The 21,380-nt window shown below is 40.3% G+C and overlaps 2 protein-coding genes across 3 annotated transcripts in view; one reads left to right on the top strand and one right to left on the bottom strand.

Annotated features, from left to right (window-relative positions):
* Positions 1–4,578: 4,578 nt before the first annotated feature.
* stxbp3 (syntaxin binding protein 3) lies at positions 4,579–20,943 on the bottom strand. Its single transcript, XM_030049933.1, has 19 exons — positions 20,846–20,943; positions 19,549–19,598; positions 18,505–18,586; positions 18,114–18,190; positions 17,894–17,966; positions 17,586–17,686; positions 16,466–16,611; positions 14,987–15,080; positions 14,670–14,794; positions 14,455–14,553; positions 14,078–14,135; positions 13,799–13,864; positions 13,065–13,145; positions 11,919–12,054; positions 11,270–11,376; positions 10,896–10,994; positions 8,419–8,504; positions 5,999–6,147; positions 4,579–5,395 (listed from the first exon to the last, which is right to left on the bottom strand). The coding sequence occupies exons 1-19, from the start codon at positions 20,889–20,891 to the stop codon at positions 5,292–5,294; spliced, it is 1,779 nt and encodes a 592-aa protein (XP_029905793.1). The 5' UTR covers positions 20,892–20,943; the 3' UTR covers positions 4,579–5,291.
* LOC115358108 (fibronectin type III domain-containing protein 7-like) overlaps positions 20,575–21,380 on the top strand; it is a 13,373-nt gene continuing 12,567 nt past the window's right edge. For both annotated transcript variants that reach the window (XM_030049932.1, XM_030049931.1), the window contains exon 1: positions 20,575–20,785. The gene's annotated coding sequence lies outside the window, so the exon portion shown is untranslated. The remainder of the gene's footprint in view (positions 20,786–21,380) is intronic.

Genomic DNA, 21,380 nt, shown 5'->3' with positions numbered 1-21,380 from the left:
TGAATCTCAGAGGAAAAGTTTCTTGCACTCCTAGGCAACGACAGAGAGAGAGAGAGAGAGAGAGAGAGAGAGAGAGAGAGAGAGAGAGAGAGAGAGAGAGAGAGAGAGAGAATGTGTATCTGAGAGAGATAGTGTATGTGTGTGTGTGTGTGTGAGAGAGAGAGAGAGACAGTGTGTGTGTGTGTGTGTGTGTGTGTGTGTGTGTACTTAGCAAAAAAAGGTGAAATAACTGAAAACATGTTTTATATTCTAGTGTCTTCAAAATAGCCACCCTTTGCTCTGATTACTGCTTTGCACACTCTTGGCATTCTCTCGATGAGCTTCAAGAGGTAGTCACCTGAAATGGTTTTCCAACAGTCTTGAAGGAGTTCCCAGAGGTGTTTAGCACTTGTTGGCCCCTTTGCCTTCACTCTGCGGTCCAGCTCACCCCAAACCATCTCGACTGGGTTCAGGTCCGGTGACTGTGGAGGCCAGGTCATCTGCCGCAGCACTCCATCACTCTCCTTCTTGGTCAAATAGCCCTTACACAGCCTGGAGGTGTGTTTGGGCTCATTGTCCTGTTGAAAAATAAATGATCGTCCAACTAAACGCAAACCGGATGGGATGGCATGTCGCTGCAGGATGCTGTGGTAGCCATGCTGGTTCAGTGTGCCTTCAATTTTGAATAAATCCCCAACAGTGTCACCAGCAAAACACCCCCACACCATCACACCTCCTCCTCCATGCTTCACAGTGGGAACCAGGCATGTGGAATCCATCCGTTCACCTTTTCTGCGTCTCACAAAGACACGGCGGTTGGAACCAAAGATCTCAAATTTGGACTCATCAGACCAAAGCACAGATTTCCACTGGTCTAATGTCCATTCCTTGTGTTTCTTGGCCCAAACAAATCTCTTCTGCTTGTTGCCTCTCCTTAGCAGTGGTTTCCTAGCAGCTATTTGACCATGAAGGCCTGATTGGCGCAGTCTCCTCTTAACAGTTGTTCTAGAGATGGGTCTGCTGCTAGAACTCTGTGTGGCATTTATCTGGTCTCTGATCTGAGCTGCTGTTAACTTGCGATTTCTGAGGCTGGTGACTCGGATGAACTTGTCCTCAGAAGCAGAGGTGACTCTTGGTCTTCCTTTCCTGGGTCGGTCCTCATGTGTGCCAGTTTCGTTGTAGCGCTTGATGGTTTTTGTGACTCCACTTGGGGACACATTTAAAGTTTTTGCAATTTTTCGGACTGACTGACCTTCATTTCTTAAAGTAATGATGGCCACTCGTTTTTCTTTAGTTAGCTGATTGGTTCTTGCCATAATATGAATTTTAACAGTTGTCCAATAGGGCTGTCGGCTGTGTAGTAACCTGACTTCTGCACAACACAACTGATGGTCCCAACCCCATTGATAAAGCAAGAAATTCCACTAATTAACCCTGATAAGGCACACCTGTGAAGTGAAAACCATTTCAGGTGACTACCTCTTGAAGCTCATCGAGAGAATGCCAAGAGTGTGCAAAGCAGTAATCAGAGCAAATGGTGGCTATTTTGAAGAAACTAGAATATAAAACATGTTTTCAGTTATTTCACCTTTTTTTGTTAAGTACATAACTCCACATGTGTTCATTCATAGTTTTGATTCCTTCAGTTAGAATCTACAATGTAAATAGTCATGAAAATAAAGAAAACGCATTGAATGAGAAGGTGTGTCCAAACTTTTGGCCTGTACTGTATATAATGTATTTATATGTCTGGTAGCTTATATGTACTGACTTCTTGAGAGAGAGAGAGAACTGCCTTGGTTGTTCAATCACAAATTTTACTTCCTCAGATGCAGATATAGAGTTTATAGATTTTGCAGTCAGTGATACACAGTAGTCACAGATCTGCCCATGGAGCTTACAGTGTAAGCAGTCATACAGTTCAACACTAAATCAGCAAAAACATTAATTCATGTACATATGGGTGCACGGGACAAACCTTATCAAATGGGGTCCATGGAGAAATTTGTGACTATTTAGGGGTGTACCATTCAAAGCCCTGGCCTTGACTTCAGCTGGAAGGCAATCTAAGATCATTAATTAAATATAAATAGGACTGAAAGTGGAGAGTAGGGCATTGTAAGTGAGCAGGATTATCCTTGTTGAGCATAAGTGCACCTCTATTTAGGACCAATGGAGCAGGACTGCACAAGTGTGTGTGTGTGTGTGTGTGTGTGCGTGTGTGTGTGTGTTCATATGTCACCTGACACTTTCCCTGTAAATGACACTGCTGCACTTAGTGTAAACATATCTTGGCTGTGCTCTGTGGAGGTGAGGTGCAGGGCGACGGTGCGGGGCAACAGGGATTAGTGGACTGCCACTTACCTGAGATCAAACAGCATCACAGGTAGCATTTTGACAGCCGTATAGACATTTATGGCTATTGCATATTGCTCCTCAAACAACTCTTCCCCCTCAGATACCCCAACCAGAGTCCTACTGACAAGCAAGGCCAACAAGAAATTGAACATGGAAGTTGTGTGGCTAATAATAAAATAGATACCAAAGCTTTCAAGCACCCTGAAGAGAGAGAAGTGGCTGCTTTTATGGCCTTGAAAAAGCATCATGGGACTTGAATGTTAATTTAATTTATAATCTAATGAATTTTATTATTATTTTTTTAATATTCTGTCCCACACAAGCCACAAACCATATTTACTCTATTAATAATAATAAAAAGCCTCATCACAAGATACCACTGATCACCTGTCCTGCTGGTTATCGCAGCATCAGGGGAAATCAAAAAAGAAACGCTATCTTAATATTAAGCTGTGCAAGTAAGGGGATACTTCCTATTGGGTCATTTTTTCCCAGCATCAGGATTAGGAGTTGGGAGCTATGTGCCTGATGTCAGTCATGAATGGATTTTCCAGAAATCTGAAATAACACTAAAGCATCTCACAATGTGGGAAGATCCATTTCCTGATTTTTGGTGCCACCAAAACAAAGCCAAACCATTGTCTGTGACTCGGCCCATGAGCAGTGATTCATCGGTCAGCTCTCACGATGAATTGACACCAACAACAAAAAAAAATGACCCCATGGGTGGACTTGACTCACACAGAGCAGGAAATTGGCAGAATGACTGGAAATACATCTCTTGACAGCTATTGACAAGGTTTTCTTTGGCTTCAAAAGGACCTCACATGTACCTGAAGCTTGCTGCCTCGTACCTGTGAGCACCTGCTGGTTTTCCCGTCTCGCACTTAATCACATGATAGAAATTTGTCTCCATGTCCTCTAAAGCCACTAAGAAAAGCTGATTAAATATTTAGTAGCCTTGCTTCACAGAATAGTTGTTGAGCTACCACTTAAGTCCACTATCTTTCTTTTAAAAAGCTGAATGCACAGACACTTTCACACGCATTGCAATATTTGTTTTAAATGCATTTATGCAATTAGACTGGGTCAGCACCATAACAATCAGATTGTATTGTGATAAATAAAATCATATTTTAAGCCTCCTCCATTAGGCTCTTCTATTCCCATTCAAATCCCTGCAGAACCTCAGCTCTGGATTTTATTCAACTATCGCTCAACCAATTGTTTTCTCAAGTGAAATCAAGTCTCGTATAGATTTCTCACTTCCTGTCTTTGCAAGTGAGTTATATCACCAATAGTCAAAACAAACTCTAAAATGAAAATTAGTTTGCTTTACCATGTCAATCTGACAGAGTCGTTTTTGACATCACAACACGTGAATCAACGTACTGTAGCTGTTCCTTCCATTCAAAAGCCCAATGCCTCATTATATCCTTTTAAAATTCAAAATGAAAATTTGTTTCCTTTCTATATTGTGTGTACAGTCTTTTCAGTAGGCAGCCAACAATGCACAAGCTAAAAGAATGCTTTGCAGCTATTAAAAGAGTGGGGAAAGTAGGGCATATTTGAGATATAACGTTACAGAAACCTCTAATATCCTTGGTGAGAGGAGGCTCACCCATTGTGTGTGCATCAGGTTGGAGCACAGCTTGTTCACTGGACACCTCTGTTCCAGGGAGCGATCATAATATCTCCTGTTCTTACACCGGCTGCTCTTGTTGCCTTGTCTATTGAACCCTTTTGGCCTTCTCCTCCATTTATTCATTAAGGGGCTTGGTTGAGTTTTTGCTGGTGGAGAATATCGAGTTACCGTTGTTCTGATGGGTCAATTTGATTTTACCATCATTCTTTCAACAAACTTTAAACCTAAGCCAACACATATGCTTGCTCACACGCAAACACCTAGACAACCATATCAGCCGACAGGCCTCACTTCTCAGTTGCTCATTTATCTGCCACATTTGGTGTGAATATGGAGTTTCAGGTTTGACTGAAGTCATTTTGAGATGAGACACCAAAGTTGATCCAGGGTGTCTGGCTATCAAAATAATGTTCCTTACATTGTTCTGATCGTGGTTAATGTCTTTGTGCAAAGAAAAAAGCTAAAACAGTCCAGTGTATCTGAATTTGTGGCTTCTCTGACATTATTTTTACCCTGATCCCATTCTACAAACATGGAAAATATTCAGGATTAAAAGAGATCACATCACATCAGTGATTCTGAAACAGACCAAACTAAACCACTTCATTCATTTATTTGTCAGTTGTTCAATTCAAGAACAAAAAAGTAAATACTCTATGTTAAAAACACTCTTCAAAATTACATAATGTGGAAAGTATATATAAACAGTAATCACAGAAAAAAGTGAAAATGGCGTAGCGGGGGTTCAGTGCTTACATACAATATATACATTAGTTTAGCGCGACTTTCCCGCACCCATTCTGTCTCCAAACATTTCTCAGAGGTCTTCCAACTTGTAACATTCGCATTTGTGAGGACTTAATACAAACACGGATAGGCAGGTTATACATAATGATAAAATAAAATGCTCCTAGTAGGTCAAAGATTATCTGCAGGGTGGGACACTTCACTTTTAATATATGAATGTGAATGAATAATATGAAAACAGAAACTGCAATTCATCGGCTGCTGTTATCACACTTGTTGCTCCGTGTGTCTTTAAAAGATGTAAATGACAATGTTGTTATGCCAAAGTTTTCCAAGAAGACAAATACTGCTTCCTGACCCGACTGAAATGAAAGTGAACTGCCCTGCAGCAAACGTGCACCATCGCTGAAAAGAGTATTAAAACAAAAGAGATGACTATGAGCTGAATTCCCTTCGGTTTTCCATTGCATCCTGAAAGTTGAGTGCACTGTGCTGAATGATATGAGATGAGGACATGCGTTGGGGTTTAGGGAGGTGTTAGTCGGGGGGGGAGGCAGGTTCCTCAGGCATTGCTCCTCTCATCGATAGTGAAAGTCTCCATGGGGCCTTTGCTCAGGGCCTTGATGTCCTCCAGGAGGCTGGTGGGGGTCACAATGTGAGACGACCCTGGAGTCAAAGAAAAACCATCATTAAAGCCATTTTCATCGTTACAGACAGTTCTCATAGTCAAACCAGTGTACCTCCCTTTTGCATTACTGCTTTGTCTCCAGCAGGGGGTGTGAAGCTCCAGGAAGGAAAATGAGCAGTGATTTTTTTTTTTTTTTTTTTTTTTGGAAAGACCCACTGAATTGATGTTTGGTAATACCGCATCACTTTTAGTAGTTTTTGAATGACAGAGATTTTGTCAAATCATCTCTGTTGCCAAATATATTAAAAAAAAAAAAAGAAACAGGGAAATTGGTTTTATTTGGTTACTGAGCAGACTAATTGTCCTAAATGATGAAAAAGCACAAAATAAGGCTTGAGAGTTTTATGTACAAAGAAACAAGATCCCAAAGCCTTATTTTGTGCCTTGTAATCATTTGGGACATTAAGTCTGTTAAATGTCCAAATATTATTTTTTCAGTCATCTAGAGATCTAGAAATCAAAAGAAGCGGGGAGTAGTGAACTGACCTTCCTAGCACTAAAAAAATGCTTTATATGCACAGACAAAGAGGTGGGTACATGTTTTATATCTGCATATACGTTCTCTAACCGCTAACACCCACCTATGATGACTTCACAGGATTTGACCGCCTGGGTGACCTCGTAGGCACAGCGCATCTCAGAGTGGCTGATCCCTCCGATGACGAAGATGATGAGACGTGAGCCGCTGCGGCGGTCGTCCTGAGAGCTGGCCTTGTGCTTCTGACGGGCACTGAGGAGCACAGGATGAAGAACAGAAAAAATGATGAGATAAAAATCCAAAGAGAAAGTAGAAGAGCAAATGTGTAAAAAGCTTTGATTACTGAAAAAGATATTACAAAACCTATCAGAGTGTGGTGATCTGAAGCATAATCTGCACACTTCAATCTCCTTTATAAAATGACTTTATTTATGACATTCTGATCTGCAGAGGGGCTGTCAGGGGAGATGAGGTCATGTTATAAAAGAAATCAAAGTATATAGGCTCTGCTTCACAATTCACAATACTGCTGAGACAAATAAACCAAGATGCTGTGCAAAGCAAAGAAAAAAAAAAAGACAGGAAGACACCCAGCTCTACATCACCATTCACACCACAAAATGATCCAAAGTAATAACAATAGTTGATAAAACCTCCTTAGATTGAATTAAAGATATATATTTTTTAATTCACATCATATTAATCATTCACTTTTGAATATTCTCTGCTATCCACATACATTAAATTTAAGACAGCTTAGTTTGAGAGGATTTTGGCTGAGGAAAGAAAAAAAAGAATATAAAGCAAGCAACACAGGAAATGGGGGCGGGGAAGTTTTTTTTTTTTTTTGGGCATGATTTAATTTCAATCAACAAAGGTCTGTAAGTCTTACATAAGAACCTGAGAGACAGCTCAACATGATTTGACATTATCAACACTGACGTAAGGTGTCGGCCTAATTTGGAGGTTTTTGAGGTCATTCTCAGACGGGGCAACAGGGAATATCTGAAATGAGATCTGGATGGCATGGTGGTGGATGGCTGTGTGCAGCTGTGGATCTCACAGAGCCACAGAGGTGACTCAGTATCACCCAGAGTGTATTAAACAGACTACTCAAAATGAACAGATTTGTTGTTGTTTTTTTTTTAGTTTTCACATGAGTATTTCTAAAAGCTGAGAGGCCAGCTTGTGTAACTGACTCAATAAGGTAATATGGGACAGTTATTGTCAGTGTCCACATTCATGACACACCCAGTGGAAGTGGGGCGTGAACTATAATATAGGACCCTGACCTCAAAAATCCTTACCTTCTGTCAAATCACGGCTCATGAAGTGGCATCGATTTGATTACAGTAAATGAAACCATTCGTAAGACGTACTGGAGCAGCTAAATTGTGTGTATATGGATGCATTTTCATGAGGAGCTTGACTTGTGATGTAAGCTGTCACATAATGATCTTTGCATTGAGGCTTTGAAGATCAGACAGTGACTACCGGCATGACACAAAATGACTTAATACAATAAATAGCCAGGTAAACAAAGGCAGTAGAGGAACCCATGTTGAACAGAGGGCACTGTAATGCACCAATACTGTAGCTATTAAATATACCACAGTTGTGTCAGTTTGATGGCTATTCTGTGTTGCTTTTTGATCTTTTATCATTTGTTGAAATCTACAAACTATCAGTGAGTAGTTTTATAATTAGACATCTAATTTCAAAGAGCTAGAATCAAAATAATCCCAAAAGATACTAAACAAGTCCGTACATTTCCTCCTGAGAGACTTCATCACAGCTTTCCTTGTCTGTATGTCAACGCAAAAGGCTAGAGTGCCTTGGCTTTAAAGAGTTAAGTATACTGCCTGAGATGATTGTTTCTCATTGACGAGCTCCCTGTAAGTGTTGTCTTTATAACTTAGATCACAGCAGCTCCTCACTAATGAAATCACCACGTTCAACACCAGAAACAGTGCAGTAACTCAAACTCAGCACTGGAGGGAGATCAGAGACTGACACTGTGTGTTTCTATGTGTGTGTGTGTGTGTGTGTGTGTGTGTGTGTGTGTGTGTGTGTGTGTGTGTGTGTGTGTGTGTGTGTGAGAGATACAGACATAAATAGGAACAGTACGTTTTCATCTTGTTCTACCATCATTTTTTTCTTTTTTCTAGCTGTACATACTCAACCCCGCTCAGGGCAGAATTATGTATTAGTTTATTAGGATCCCCATTAGTTGTTATCAAGCTCACAAATATTCTTCCTGGGCTTCACTGTTCACCATTAGTACTGAAACAAAATGCCTATTTATCATGCAGACCCGGGCCATTGAAGGTATTCAGCGGTAAATTTTAGATAATTACAGGAAGGTGGCTGTAACAGTCACTTCAGTACTGACATCTTCCCTGACAGGCCCAAAGTGTCCTGAGACTGTAATAATTTAAAAGCTCTCCTGGTACTCTAAGCAGGTGAAACCCAGTGTTGTGAATTAACTGCTTTATTTCCAGTGTCGTCACTGCTAAAACCCACCTGACAGCCCCGGAGCCGTTCCAGGCTGTAGGACACTCCGACTGATGCGGCCATTCCCTGGTGTCCAGCTTGTTCTCCACAGCATCCTGGACATGACAAATCACACACAACTTTATCATTCATATCCTTATCTTGGCATTTTCTCTATCTCCTACCAATACGAGGTTTGACTTTTCTTCTTTTTGCCGGCCGAAACATTATCAAGAGACACTTTCTGGAGCTTCTTCACTATCAATTGGAGGCCAAGTTTGAGGAAGCATCCTAATATTTACATTAGTTATATTTTGAACTGCAATAGACTGTTCACATGCTGGAATACCCAGAAAAAACATTCTGGGCACTGTTATTAAGTTTATAAAGTCAATCTCCTATTTGTCATTTACCAAGATCCAGAAAATGCTGCTTGAAGTTTTGACTCTTTGATATTTTACTTCAAGCTTTAGGAAGTAGCCTACTTGCACCTCTAGAGACTGCTGCAGCAACAACTAAAAGTTACTCAGATAGAGTGCATACCTCCGCCAACACTATGAAATTGTCAAAAATAAGCCAGTTCCATATGGATGGTCACCAAAAGTTAATCACAGCCACTGTCACAGTTATCAGTCCTTCCTTGGCTCAAGACCAAACTTTCCACCAAGGTTCATGCAAATCCATTCATAACTTTTTGAGGTGCCCCGCTAACAAACAAACAATCAGACAAATGGAAAGGGGTTAAAACATAACCCCTGCCCATATTTGCTGGCGGAGGTAATAAAGCTTAATTTCATTCTGTTTTGGAGTGGATTTTTACTTTAGGTTGGGGAACTCACCCTGTGCATCTATGGAGAAAGCCGAACCTATGATTGGCTAACTGCAAGAGCATCTTTAGTGACTACGAGATGCAACAGGTGAAGTGGAAACAGGGTTTGAGACCAGGCAACAATCTGCTGTCCAGCTCCTCTCAACCTGAGTGAAAATTTGTGGAGCTACCACAGACTTTTGCTCCTTCTTTGTCCAAACTGACTGAATTTGCTCCGTGGCCACCAGCCATCTCCTCTTGTGATTATACTAGGCTTTATGTAGAAAATTTGCCAACAATTTCCAAGCAGCTATGCCACGGAATATAGAGATTTGAGAAACAGCGAATTGAAGAGTCTGAATTTGTACTTTTACATCCAAAGGTCATTTGAGCAAATCTCTCTCAGTTCCTTATCCCTTTTCTGAGAAGTGGACTGAACAGCAGATTATTATGGTTTATGGTATTAAGTATCTTTTCTTTTTACTTCCGTCTTGTTTACTGGCTCCCGCAAACTTACCTGAATCAAAAGAAAGAGCCAGAGGCAAACTTCATCAAGAGAAAAAGTGAAAAGCTGAATTAGAAAACTGTGTGCCTAATCTGTCTATTTTTACCGCATAACCCTTAACAAGGCCACAGCTGACCCGGACATATTACCTCTGTTGAGACACTGAACTGCATCTCACCTTACTCTTTTAACCTCTCACGTGGAAAAAAACATTTAACAAACAATAAAAAAAAACATTTGAGGTGTAGTGAGCTGAAACACTACATCAAACAAACAAGCTGGACGTGACGTTAATGGCTTTGCCCCAGGGATCGACACACAAGATTCACGTGTTGCAGTATCGCGCTTTAAAGAAGCTATAACGCTGCCTCACATCATGGGATACCCCAGCACAGCGCAGAAAAACACACTCACACTTATCTGATACTAGCTATCAGATGGCCTGAATCTGATAACCTCCTTTTGTGGTGCTTTCACAGTCTCACACCAACTTTTTCTCACAGCTGCCATTTGGAGGGGGGGTATGGTAGCACAGTGACCTACATCGAGCTATGTGTTGAAATGTGCATGAATCTTTACCCGTTTCCCGGAAACTCCTTTTTTTCCTCAGCCCTATCCTACATCCTATCTAAACCCACTTAGCACCACTGCTTCCTGTTTGCTCCGAAATCCTTTGATTTGGAGTAATGGGATCTAACTCATTAAGACACGCTTAGCTCCCAAAGCTTCCTGTGATGCTGCGAGGCAAAAACTGCAAATCCAGCCAGTAATCTGAGTTTCAGCTGATCGCTCTTTACCAAAACAATTCATTTCCAAGAAGTATTTCGAACACTGGGAATGGAAAACGTTTGAGATTTAGAGATATGAGTGACACATATTTGGGGTAAGAAAGATTTGTGGGTGAAAACTTGGCTTGTTCCCATGCTATTTGATGATGTTTTTTGATGGAGGATATAAGTTCATCTGCATCCTCAAATCTTAGCTCTGATCTCATTTGACTCACAATGTCTGCTAAGGTTTTATTTGATATTTTTTCTTTTGTGTTTTTGCTTCACATTTCCTTGCTTCCTCATATTTGATTCTCTGTACATTTCTTTTATTGTTCTCTAATGTTTTTATTGTTCCTGGAACACCCTGGCTAATTGTTAGTCTGTATAATGAAGATAAATGTAAGGGTAACCTCCTCCCACTGACCTCCATCACATCTTTGATGACAGGAGTCCACCGGGAAAGGTTGTACTTCTCCTCATGGGAACGATCCCGTCTGTTCGGCTTACGAGAGAAGAAACTGGGCTAGAAACAGAAAGAAAGAAAACAGTGACCAGGATCCAGCTGATGCCTGGTTAAAATGACAAGGCTTGTCTGGGGAGAGAGTTAGGACAGGGAGGTTTACTGACTGAGCTGCAGTTTGACACACAGAACTGGGATGGCATTCACACAGGGACAACAAATTAAATCATAGCTATAAGCTCTTTATACTTGTCATCCTATGTTGTTTAAAGTCATTGCTGCAATCTGTCTATGAAGAATATTATAAAATAAAATCAATTAATGCCCCCCTCCTTTACCGTTGAGATGATAGGGACCCCCAGCTCTTTCCAGTTCTCAATATACTCGCGTTCATCTTCAATCTTTACGTGCTGAATTAGTTTGCTCAAGTTCTCCTCGGTTGTTCCTGTTCACAAAACACACACACACACACGCACACACAAATAGAAACACACAACCAGACAATAACGTGTTAACATTCAAAGAAGACCATTTCTTTTAGTATAATTTAAATCTTATGCAGTGACTGCCTCAATGAATTTCAGAGTGACTCTTCAAATGTTGGTTGGTACCTTTAAGTCCCAATGAAGGAAACTCGAACTTGCATTACCTTCTGGAAACAGTGCATCTCTAATGACGACGTCATGCTGCACTACTTGGCATAATTACAAATTTCAACTAATAAAACCTTCATCAATTCTAGAACAATCTCTCTCCTCTAGCCATCCCTTCAAACAGATCTGTTTCTCTCTCTGACTGATTTCTTACTGGTTATAACTTATGAATGATCCCTTCCTGCATCATGTCCCACCCCAACATCCTGTTTCAACAGAAAATACACAACAGGGCTTTCGTAAAAGTCAGATAGTCTGCAGTCTGAAAAGGTTTAGGAGACCTGAAACTTGACAGTGTGCAGTCAAAGTTTACTGAAAGCAGGAAGAGATGTACCGCTGAGGCTGAAGATGTAGAGCAGTACGGCTCTGATCTTGTCGTGGATGCTGTAGGGGTGCAGCAGCACCGGAAGAAGGGTCCTCATGGGGTCCTTCACCTTCACCCCGTCCACGTCCGAGCCCACCGCCAGGTCCTACACAGGAACAACAGTTTTACTGGTAACAGAGCCTGTCTGAGGCCAGACTGAATGATGCCTTAATTACAAATAGCGCAAGCAAACCAGCCCTAATGTCAAATGGATAACCTCCAGATAGACAGAATATTTCACAACTTGATAGATTTCTTGAACATTTGTCTCTTGCTGCTTGAAAAGTATGCTTCTGAGTTGCTCCTAATCTTAATGTTCAAAGAAAAACAGGATAAAAAACAAGAGTCATGCAACAGTCATATGGAGTAAATAGTCATACTATCAATTCAGTTTCAAGTGTCTCTGATATAAAACATGCCAGTAAACTTCAACTGTGCACCAGCATGGGAATGCTGCCATAAACACCGACTTAACAATGTCAACAAACATGCAAAATGCAGCAAGTTTTATCAGCGGGTAATTACTTAGATGTAGAAGCTACACAATATTTCTTTAACTCTACAGTAAATATGCAGGTCTCAGAACATTATAAGGTTAGCACTCCCTGTTGACAGTTATCCAAGCTCCATTACTCAGGTTAACTTTCAAGTAAAACTTGCCCAACAATATGGAGGGTGCGGCAGTGTAAGCTCATGGTACTTTCATGCTTAGAAGGTTGCCCACAAGGTGGCGCTCCTCTTAACCTGGGAGGCAGCGCTGCCTTACAGTCAGCAGTGGGGGTAAAAAACACAAAAAGCACTGGTATGATGGCTTTGAAATAAAAAAAAAATGTTGAAAGTGTTTTCTCTGTTAAAAAGAAATTCTCCTTTCTCCTGCTGAAGCCCCAAGCAAGTCAGAGGTCAGGTTTAAGTTACAGAGCGGCCTCGCTGGAGCTGGTAATGGATCCAGTGTCTTGCTCAAGGACACTTCAGCAGGATGGAAGTGGCTGACATGAGAATGTTCCTGGTAAAGAAATGGGGCTTTCCGACTGAACAACATTCTTCCTGCTAACCACTGAGGTGCTCGTGCTAGAGGAAGTGCTAAATGAGTCTTGTTCTTGTTCCACCAAAACAGACCTGTTCAGCTTTGCAGAGTTTCTCCACATTCTTCTGGAAATAGTTCATGCAGTCCTCGGTCAAGTTCAGATGAACCGTTTTCTAGGGTTCACATAGAGAGACAGAACAATGAGAACAGCAGTTTATGTTTGCAATATGTCAAACCTCCACAAAGGAAAGTGAAAAAAATCATTCAAGAGCAAACACAACAATGGCAAAACACTTGTGAAAAAAAAAAAAAAAACAACGCTTGTGTTTTTGGAAAATTTGATTATCATCAGAAAAGCAAACACCCTGGTAAGAAAATGTGAGGGACAGAAAAAGAGCAAAGCAATGAAATGCTGCTAATAAACTGGTATATTCACTATATAGTGGTTTCAAATTATTTCCCTGAAAACTGACGACGCTAGTTATAAAGGAGGTCAGAGATGGTGATTTTCCATTCTGACTGACTTCCATGAGATGATGTAAAGTCAGCTCCACCTGATACAAGGCCTTGGAGGCATCACACCCAACCAGGTGCATAACAACCACCACAATGATCACCGTGCACTAAGATTTGTTTTATTATTAGACTAATAGCAGCAGCCTGGCCCTGTATTATTAATATTTGGCACTGAAAAGCTGCACTTCACTCACGGAGGGAAAAAGGCTGATAGAAATCTAAACTAATGTTTTTACATAAAAGAAACACCTTCCAGACCTTTGAGTTTCCACACTCAGTCAAAATTTAATGATCACATGGATCTACATACCTGAGCCACCTGTTTACGGAATAACGGCATCTTCTTCATCAGCTGGGATAAACCACTAATCGTGATCTGGAAATAATGGAATAATTTTACATTTAAAAAGAGGATGTACAATAGGAAGTAATGAATGGAAGCAATCAGATGCTCATGGACGGACGAAATGGTGGATTATGAGCAACAAAACTTGATAATAACACCAAGCAGTGATCATTATCAATGTCAGTACTAAAATATTGGCTTCATATAGCAGGAAATATATAAGAAGAAAGCGCTGGACTGTACCTTTCCATCTGGCTCTTTCTTGTTTGCAGATATTTCCTTTACCAGCTTGCGGATTTGTCTATTGTCAAGAAATAAAAACATGACACAAAACAATTAAGAATTGCAGTTGTCCAAAGATTAATACAGATATGACAAAATTGCACAACATTTTATTCATATTTGACAGGGCATCTATTAAATATGTTGAATCAGAATAAAATGGACTTTTTAAAAGAAGGGACAGAGACAAGATCAACTAAATTATAACTCAGAACATATTCTACAATTTGGCTTTGGGTGTAGCAACAAACAATTCTCGAAAAATCATCGAGTGTAGAGTTTAACGCAAAACACGTATGAAAAAAACTCAAATCCCACCTCAGTTGACTGATACTTACTCTGAGACTTCGGCGATGTGCATGTGTCTCAGTTTGACCCAAAGCATGTCCTCCTCATTCAGCAAGGCCTCCTTCTCTGAGCCATCCTTAGACTTGTACCTGAACACAATAGACAGACAGACGGTTAGGGTTAGAAAGAATTTGTCGGCTGTGCGAGCATGAAGAAACGGTGCAGCAAGGTTGCTTTTTTCCTCATGGGCATGAGCTTGCATTACTTGTAGGTGTCGCTCTCAATGGCGATGAGGTCGTAGGCCATGGCCTGGTAGGTCAGTTCGTGGAGGATGGGGCTGACGGGGTCAAAGCCTCTCTCTAGTATCAGCAGCTGGGCCTGGGTCTTTCCCTGGGTCAGCGGATTAAAACACAACAACAATGAGTATTGCATAACACCAGTAACATTAAGAAGTTTTACCATCTTTAAGTAAAAACATGCAAAATGATGAAGCCGATTTTTTTTTCCAGGGACTTCTTGTATGTTTCCAGCGCTAAAACCATGTTCATTCTGTCAATTTCCTTCAGGAGACAAGCAGCTCACCTTTTTCTTGCCACTGTCATCCATCTCATAATATTTGGATAGCTTCTCATCCACCAGCTCTGCCAGGCACTTGGCATTCTCCATGTTGGTGTCCCTAATGAGGATACATGGTTAGCCGCAGGTTAGTAAAGAAATCAAAACTGCACTGATAATAGTGTTAACATACAATAATGTTGTTTTTGAAACCAATGCACTAAGACAGATTGGTGCATTATCTGATATTCAAACCATGCAACAATACGCAAAATCAGTGCATTCGAGATTTCCATTTCAAAGAGAAGACCAAATGCTAAAGCTGAAAGAAAATCAAAATGTATTTCACAAGTAAAATCGTACAAATATTAAGCAATGCTGAGACCATCCAGCATGTAGCCATTCACAAATCAGGATTTTCAATACTCATTAAATATAATCATTTAAACCGTATATTTACTCAACCATAGCCATAAGCATTATAAAGAAACCACCAGATTGCATATCTGAGTATGTCAGATACGCTACATGACAAAAAGTATGTAGACGCCTGAAGACCACATCCATATACCCACACTTGAGGGCTGATTTTCACAGCTTGAGCTAGCCCTCTTTATTCCAGTGAATTCTTAATGCTACAGCATAGAATAAAGAATTGTGTATTTCCAACTTTGTGGCAACACTTTACGGAGGATCCTTTTCTGTTTCAGCACGACAACTGCCCTGTGAGCAAAGTGAGGTCCATGAAGAAATGGATTACTGTGTCTGGTGAGGAAGACCTTGACTGGTCTACACAGAGGTCAGCCCTGAAAGCCAGAGGAGTGGAGGCTATTATAGCATCAAATGGGGAGGGGGGCGGGGCATATGTGGATGTAGTGTTCAGGTGTCCATATACCTTTGGCGATGTAGTGTATCTGAGTGTGCAACATATTCAGACATCAAACTGACTTTCAGTGTTCTGCAACACTTGAGAAAAACAACATATATATTGATCATTTTTGCCTTAGGAATAGATAAGGGATGGTGTGATGGTGAGACACAAGCCAGATTCTGTTTCCCTTAGCCCAAAGGCAGGCAACTATGTGCCATGGAGAGCCGAGAGTCTGCAGATTTTCATTTCAACCAAAAACTCCACCAGGTGATTCAACTGATAATCTCACTTTCACGTAGAGAGGAAGAACTAAGCAGTGAAATCACGTGGTGTAGTTTTTGGTTGGAATGAAAACCCGCAGACTCTCAGCTCTCCATGGCACATGGTTGCCTAGCCCTGCCTTAGGCCAATTAATGTTCATCGCATGAAACTGGAAAAAAAATTATTCAGGTCTATTAATGGTGTTCACACGGAAAAAACAGGTCAAATGCATCAAAAATAAAAATAAAAACATGCTTATGTTGCCAGGCACACACTTCTTCATTCTACCACTCAACAATTTTGCTCCAAGCAATGGCAGATAATCATTTTGGTCTCAGTTAGATAACTCAGACACCAAATCTTCTCTGGCTTACTTCTTATATCTGACCCCTGGGTACTCATCCAGTGTGGCGCAGAGCGTGACAAGCTGGTCTGCAAGTGTCTCCAGTGTCTTTCTTTTGTCCTGGCTGTGTGGACTGTAGATGCTCCGGAAAGCCCCCGGATTATCACAGGTGAACACCTGAGAGGGAGTGGAGTCAAGACACCGGTGTAAAATGCACTACTTTGATTCAAGGAAATATCACCATTTAAATGCCTCAGCTGATACTCTTCTCCAGAAAGCAAACAATGGAATGAGTGACCATCTATGAATCACTGTGACTGCATGTAGGAAAAAAAAAACATGTCAGCAGCACATGGCTCAACAACACAATAATCAGTTGTTTTGAAATGACTCAGATTCATTAGATAGCTCTTTGGAATTAGCTATCTTGTCTGTGCAAATAGCATCTCGAGGCCCATAATGCCACAGAGATTGTTGTCAAAAGATAAACACAGTCTGAAAAAAAGTCACACTTCTACTATTTATATTTACTATTTCACCACTTTAACATCTTATTTTACTTATTAGTCATTTCTAGGCTGCACTGTCTCTCCTTATCCTTTTGTTGCATGGGCTCAATTCATTGTCTACCTACCTACTCAAAGCCTAGGTTACTGCATCTACTGCTGCATCTCATTCATAATTCACAAGATTTATTCTCTCATACAATTTTCCACTCAATAATTCAAATCACTGACATTGTAACTGAAGAACTTGAAAAATAAGCAGTTTAGACTGTTATAAAATCTTAACATATCAGGTAATCCTCAAGCCTTTTCTTTTGCAAAATAATGACAGCCTCACAATGCTAAGGAGTCCACAGTTTCAATTAGGAAGTCACTGGATAATGTACGGCTTGTAACACCATTACATCATGCAGAGCTCAGACCAGCCAACACCCTTCTCAGTACACTGCAGATCTCTCCGCAGTCCAAGTCATCTCAGCTTAAACTACTTCACTGTTACAAGCACAACTTTAAGTGATGCATTTGATCCATCTGCATTTAAGAGCACACTTTGGCCAATAAAGATAATAAAATTTAAAGGTTCCTCCACCATACAGTCTGGATTAAAAAAGGAAAATAGTAAATTACTTAAGAAAAAACACTTACTTGTGCCTCTTGTGGCAAAAAGGATATGCTTATTTCTTTACAGACACGTATGTGCTTGGCACAGTAAAGCTTCATGTTGTTGAACAGGTCATCAGGGCAGTCTATGGGAAGAAAAGTTTGTATATTAACTGTCAAACAAAATTGGCACAATATTTCTGTCATGTTAGTTAATGGCTCTTTCTAACATGTGAGTTCCCATAAATCATTCACACAAAAAACAGTTCACTTTCTAGTCCACCTGGCTGACTGGATTACCAGGTTATAGTGCTGTTTTCCCAGAGTCAAAAGGTGATTTATAATTTACTTACAGTCGGTGAAGTAAACATAGGCTGCTTTGTACTTGGGCTTCAGCTTGAAGTCAGCAATAAAGGCATCCACACACTACGAGAAAATTTAACATGTCAGAAAAACTTCTGAATCAGGCAAATAATAATAACAGTAATAATCATAAACAAAATTTAAAAATAAAATATCATCTGTGCAACAAAACCAATTCTACCAAAGTTAAATGAAAATATTTGAGTGAACCTTTGCAGTAGGTGTCATGAGGTAGATGGCCTTCATTTCTGGAACAGGCTCTCTGCTTTTGTACAGGTCCTCCACAACTGAGAGAAAACATGTTCATGTAAACAGAGCTGCAGCTGACAGGAGACGACACCATTTTAAGAGATTACTGGTACTATGATTGTGCAAGCCCTGAAACGATTTCAAAATGCTCAGTTTTGCTATCCGAGATTCATTGTTCATTACCACTGAGCTTCCTCAAAAAAAAAAAAAAAAATCAACATTTCTGCAATCCTCTAGTTTGCAGTCACCAACGCTTGTGATTTGACTTTTTGGTTTCAAATGGTGTTTTTGGTCCTGCATTATGAGGCCCTGTTGTGGCGTGTGGCGGTCATTATCACACAGCATTGCCTACTTGTTATTTTCTCTGACATCAGGTCGGACATCTTGCAGCATGATGAGAACAGTTTGGTGGTGAAGGGGTCCAGAATCAAAATCTGTGAAAAAGAGGATAGAGGTCTCTTGCCAAATCACACAAAAACAACTTTCACTTATTAGCTGGCAGGGCCACTGCTAGGGAAGTGCCATGTGTAAAGATCTATTTTCCAGAGGTGGAAGTAACTAATTACACTAACTCACATTACTGTAACTGAGTACATTTTTGTGCACTTGTGCTTTTTGGAGTATCTTTTAAAGTACTTTTTTTTTTTTTTTTTTTTGCTTGAGTGTTGAACTTCACCATATTTAAAATCTTATCCATCACAGAGAACAAATGATCAATGACAGATTGTGGAACCTTTCACAGTAAAAGCTCAGTCAGCAAAGACGAGAAGAGGAACCTGCTTCTGCTTTGTTGGTTCTACTTTTTGTCATTTCCACATTTCACAATAAAAGCTGCATGATGAAAAACTCCAGATGGTCGATGGAGGTGAAGACCATTTAGACTCAACTGGCAAAAAAAACTGTGAAATAAATGTGGAAAAGTATTAGTGAGCTGGCCTGACAATGAGAACCATGTAGACTCAACCACCTTATTACGTGCTTAGTCAGCATTGGTCAGTTGAGTCTACAGAGTGCTCACTTCTGTCAACCTTCGACAATTTTGTGCAATGCCCCTTTAAAAGAATGTAGTTTGATTCTCCTCCTACATGGAAAAGATCACAGCTAACACAGTTTCTGTTTGGAACAAGGCACTTTAACATCCAAAGCATTTTAAATGAGACACTTTTTACTTTTACTTCAGTAGATTTTAAAAGCTGTACTTCTACTTCTGCTTAAGTAAAATATCAGCAAAGCAGTGGTAGGTACTTCACTCTTGGGCCCCAGTGTGAGAAATTACATTACAAACCCCGGTCACATTGCATGCATGAAGTCAAATCAGATGACAGGATTTGTTACTGAGGAGAATGTACACATTTTAAGTCGTGATCTGTTTTGACTACTTTGAAGGCGGTCCTACCTTCCATGCTTCAGACTTTCTGCAATCGGCAATGATTGTGTCTTTTAATCCTGCAAGAGAGGAAATGTGGCATAACTGAACTCTACTTTAACTGGTTATTTAAGCATTTAATTGTGCAATCATTTATACATATAGGACTGTGTATACACGCTCAGTGGCCACTTTAGTAGGTCCACCTGTACAATCTAATGCAGTTCAGTGTAACAGCTGCCATATATTCTACCTTTTAACAAAGTTTATAATGTTCAGTTTTTGTTGACATTGTGGAGACAATGGTGTAAATTTATTTGTATGTTCATTACTGAGGTTGCATTTTGCAGAGGTCTTGTACTGGACTACCTTATATTGAAAGGTGTTTCTAACTTTTTGTCCTCCCTATTTATATACAATGAGGGGGACAGAATTGTGGAAACACCTCTCAATAAAATGCAGTCGAACAGCACCACAAACTATGAGCTCAATGTTAAACATACAACTGAATGAACACCTCTATTACTGTGACACCTGACACCAGAAAACCTGAGCATTATAAGCATCATAACAGTAAACTTTAAGGCAGAACAGTTGCATTAGATTGCACTAGATTGTGCAGGTGGACCTAATAAAGTGGCTACTGAGTTTATATGGTGTAGACAGGCAGATTTTTTTTTTTTTTTTTTAACATATGCTCAATTTCCTATTTCTGCACTTAATGTAAAATTTTGCCAGATGTTCAATGTACGATTACTGAACATGCAATAATAATGCACATATTACATATTTCATGCAGCAGCTAAGCAAGGAAGAGTATTTTTTCCACTCTGTCTAAAACTTTTCTGCTTTCCTATCAGCTTCAACAAGAGTGTGTAAGCTTCGGCAGGTCTGTCAGGTGTGTGCTGGTTAGTTTTGCAGCTGTACTGGTTAGCTGGGTTAGTTATTACACTGGTAGAACCACAGACTGATGCTTGTTTTGGCTGGCGGACAGCGAGGTGGGGCACCGGGCGGCGCACAGAGCGACTTCACCGCAGCGGCTCCTGCCAACAACAAGACAAGCAGCAGGCTGTGTCGGTGCCCTGTTTTAATAACTAAAGTGTCTGGGTGCTGTCTGCTTTCTCCTCATCCTCCTCAGGTCGACTTTACAAACTTCCGCTGCAGAAAACTGTGGAGTCTAACTTCAATGACTGGCGCTCCGTGAGCCAAAGTGCCACGAAACAGCCGTGAAGAGCTACAAAACCCATCGCAAGTGCATGGAGACATGGTGAGAGTTTTACACGGAAAAAAACAACAACAAATATTCCACTGAGCGGAATCAACTTACTTTGCCAAACTACTCTTTTCAGCCCGTGGTCTAAACCAGTTGCCATCTTGTTTCTTTTCCACTGCGCCTCTTCCTGTCCCGTGTCCTCCGCCTTCTGCGTCATCAGCGTCAGCAAGGACGCGACGGACGTTGTAGTTTTTAATACCAGAGGCTTTTTTTTTTCTTCCCTGAGGGGATGATCAATTACATCTAATACTGACATTATAAAGGCACAAATCTATAAGAAAAAGTGCCTTCAAAATTATTATCATTTTTAAGCGCCACATGTAGCCTATAAATAAGTGCTTTAATATGTGCATCAATCCATTAATATGTGCATTAAAGTGGTAAATTTGGGAGACGAAAACTCGGATATTCTATGAGATTAACGTGGTAAATTTACAGGAAAAAAAGTCACAAATGTATGAAAAAAAAAGGAAATTCTGAGATCATGAAGTCCCAAATCTATGAAAAAATGTGCCTTCAATTTATTTTTTAAAAGTGTAATATTTATAAATAGGTGCATTAATATGTGCATTGATCCTACAAAATATTC

The sequence above is a fragment of the Myripristis murdjan genome, chromosome 4 (assembly GCF_902150065.1).
Source record: "Myripristis murdjan chromosome 4, fMyrMur1.1, whole genome shotgun sequence".
In the NCBI taxonomy this organism is placed as follows: Eukaryota; Metazoa; Chordata; class Actinopteri; order Holocentriformes; family Holocentridae; genus Myripristis; species Myripristis murdjan.
This window is presented reverse-complemented; position numbering and strand designations above follow the sequence as displayed.

Coding starts and splice junctions, on each gene's coding strand:
- stxbp3 (XM_030049933.1), bottom strand. CDS start 20,891: ATGGCAACTGGTTTAGACCACGGGCTGAAAAGAGTAGTTTGGCAAA. Junction 13,146..13,798: donor TCCGTAAACAGGTGGCTCAG/GTATGTAGATCC, acceptor TGTGAACCCTAG/AAAACGGTTCATCTGAACTT. Junction 12,055..13,064: donor AACTCTGCAAAGCTGAACAG/GTCTGTTTTGGT, acceptor GTTCCTGTGTAG/GACCTGGCGGTGGGCTCGGA.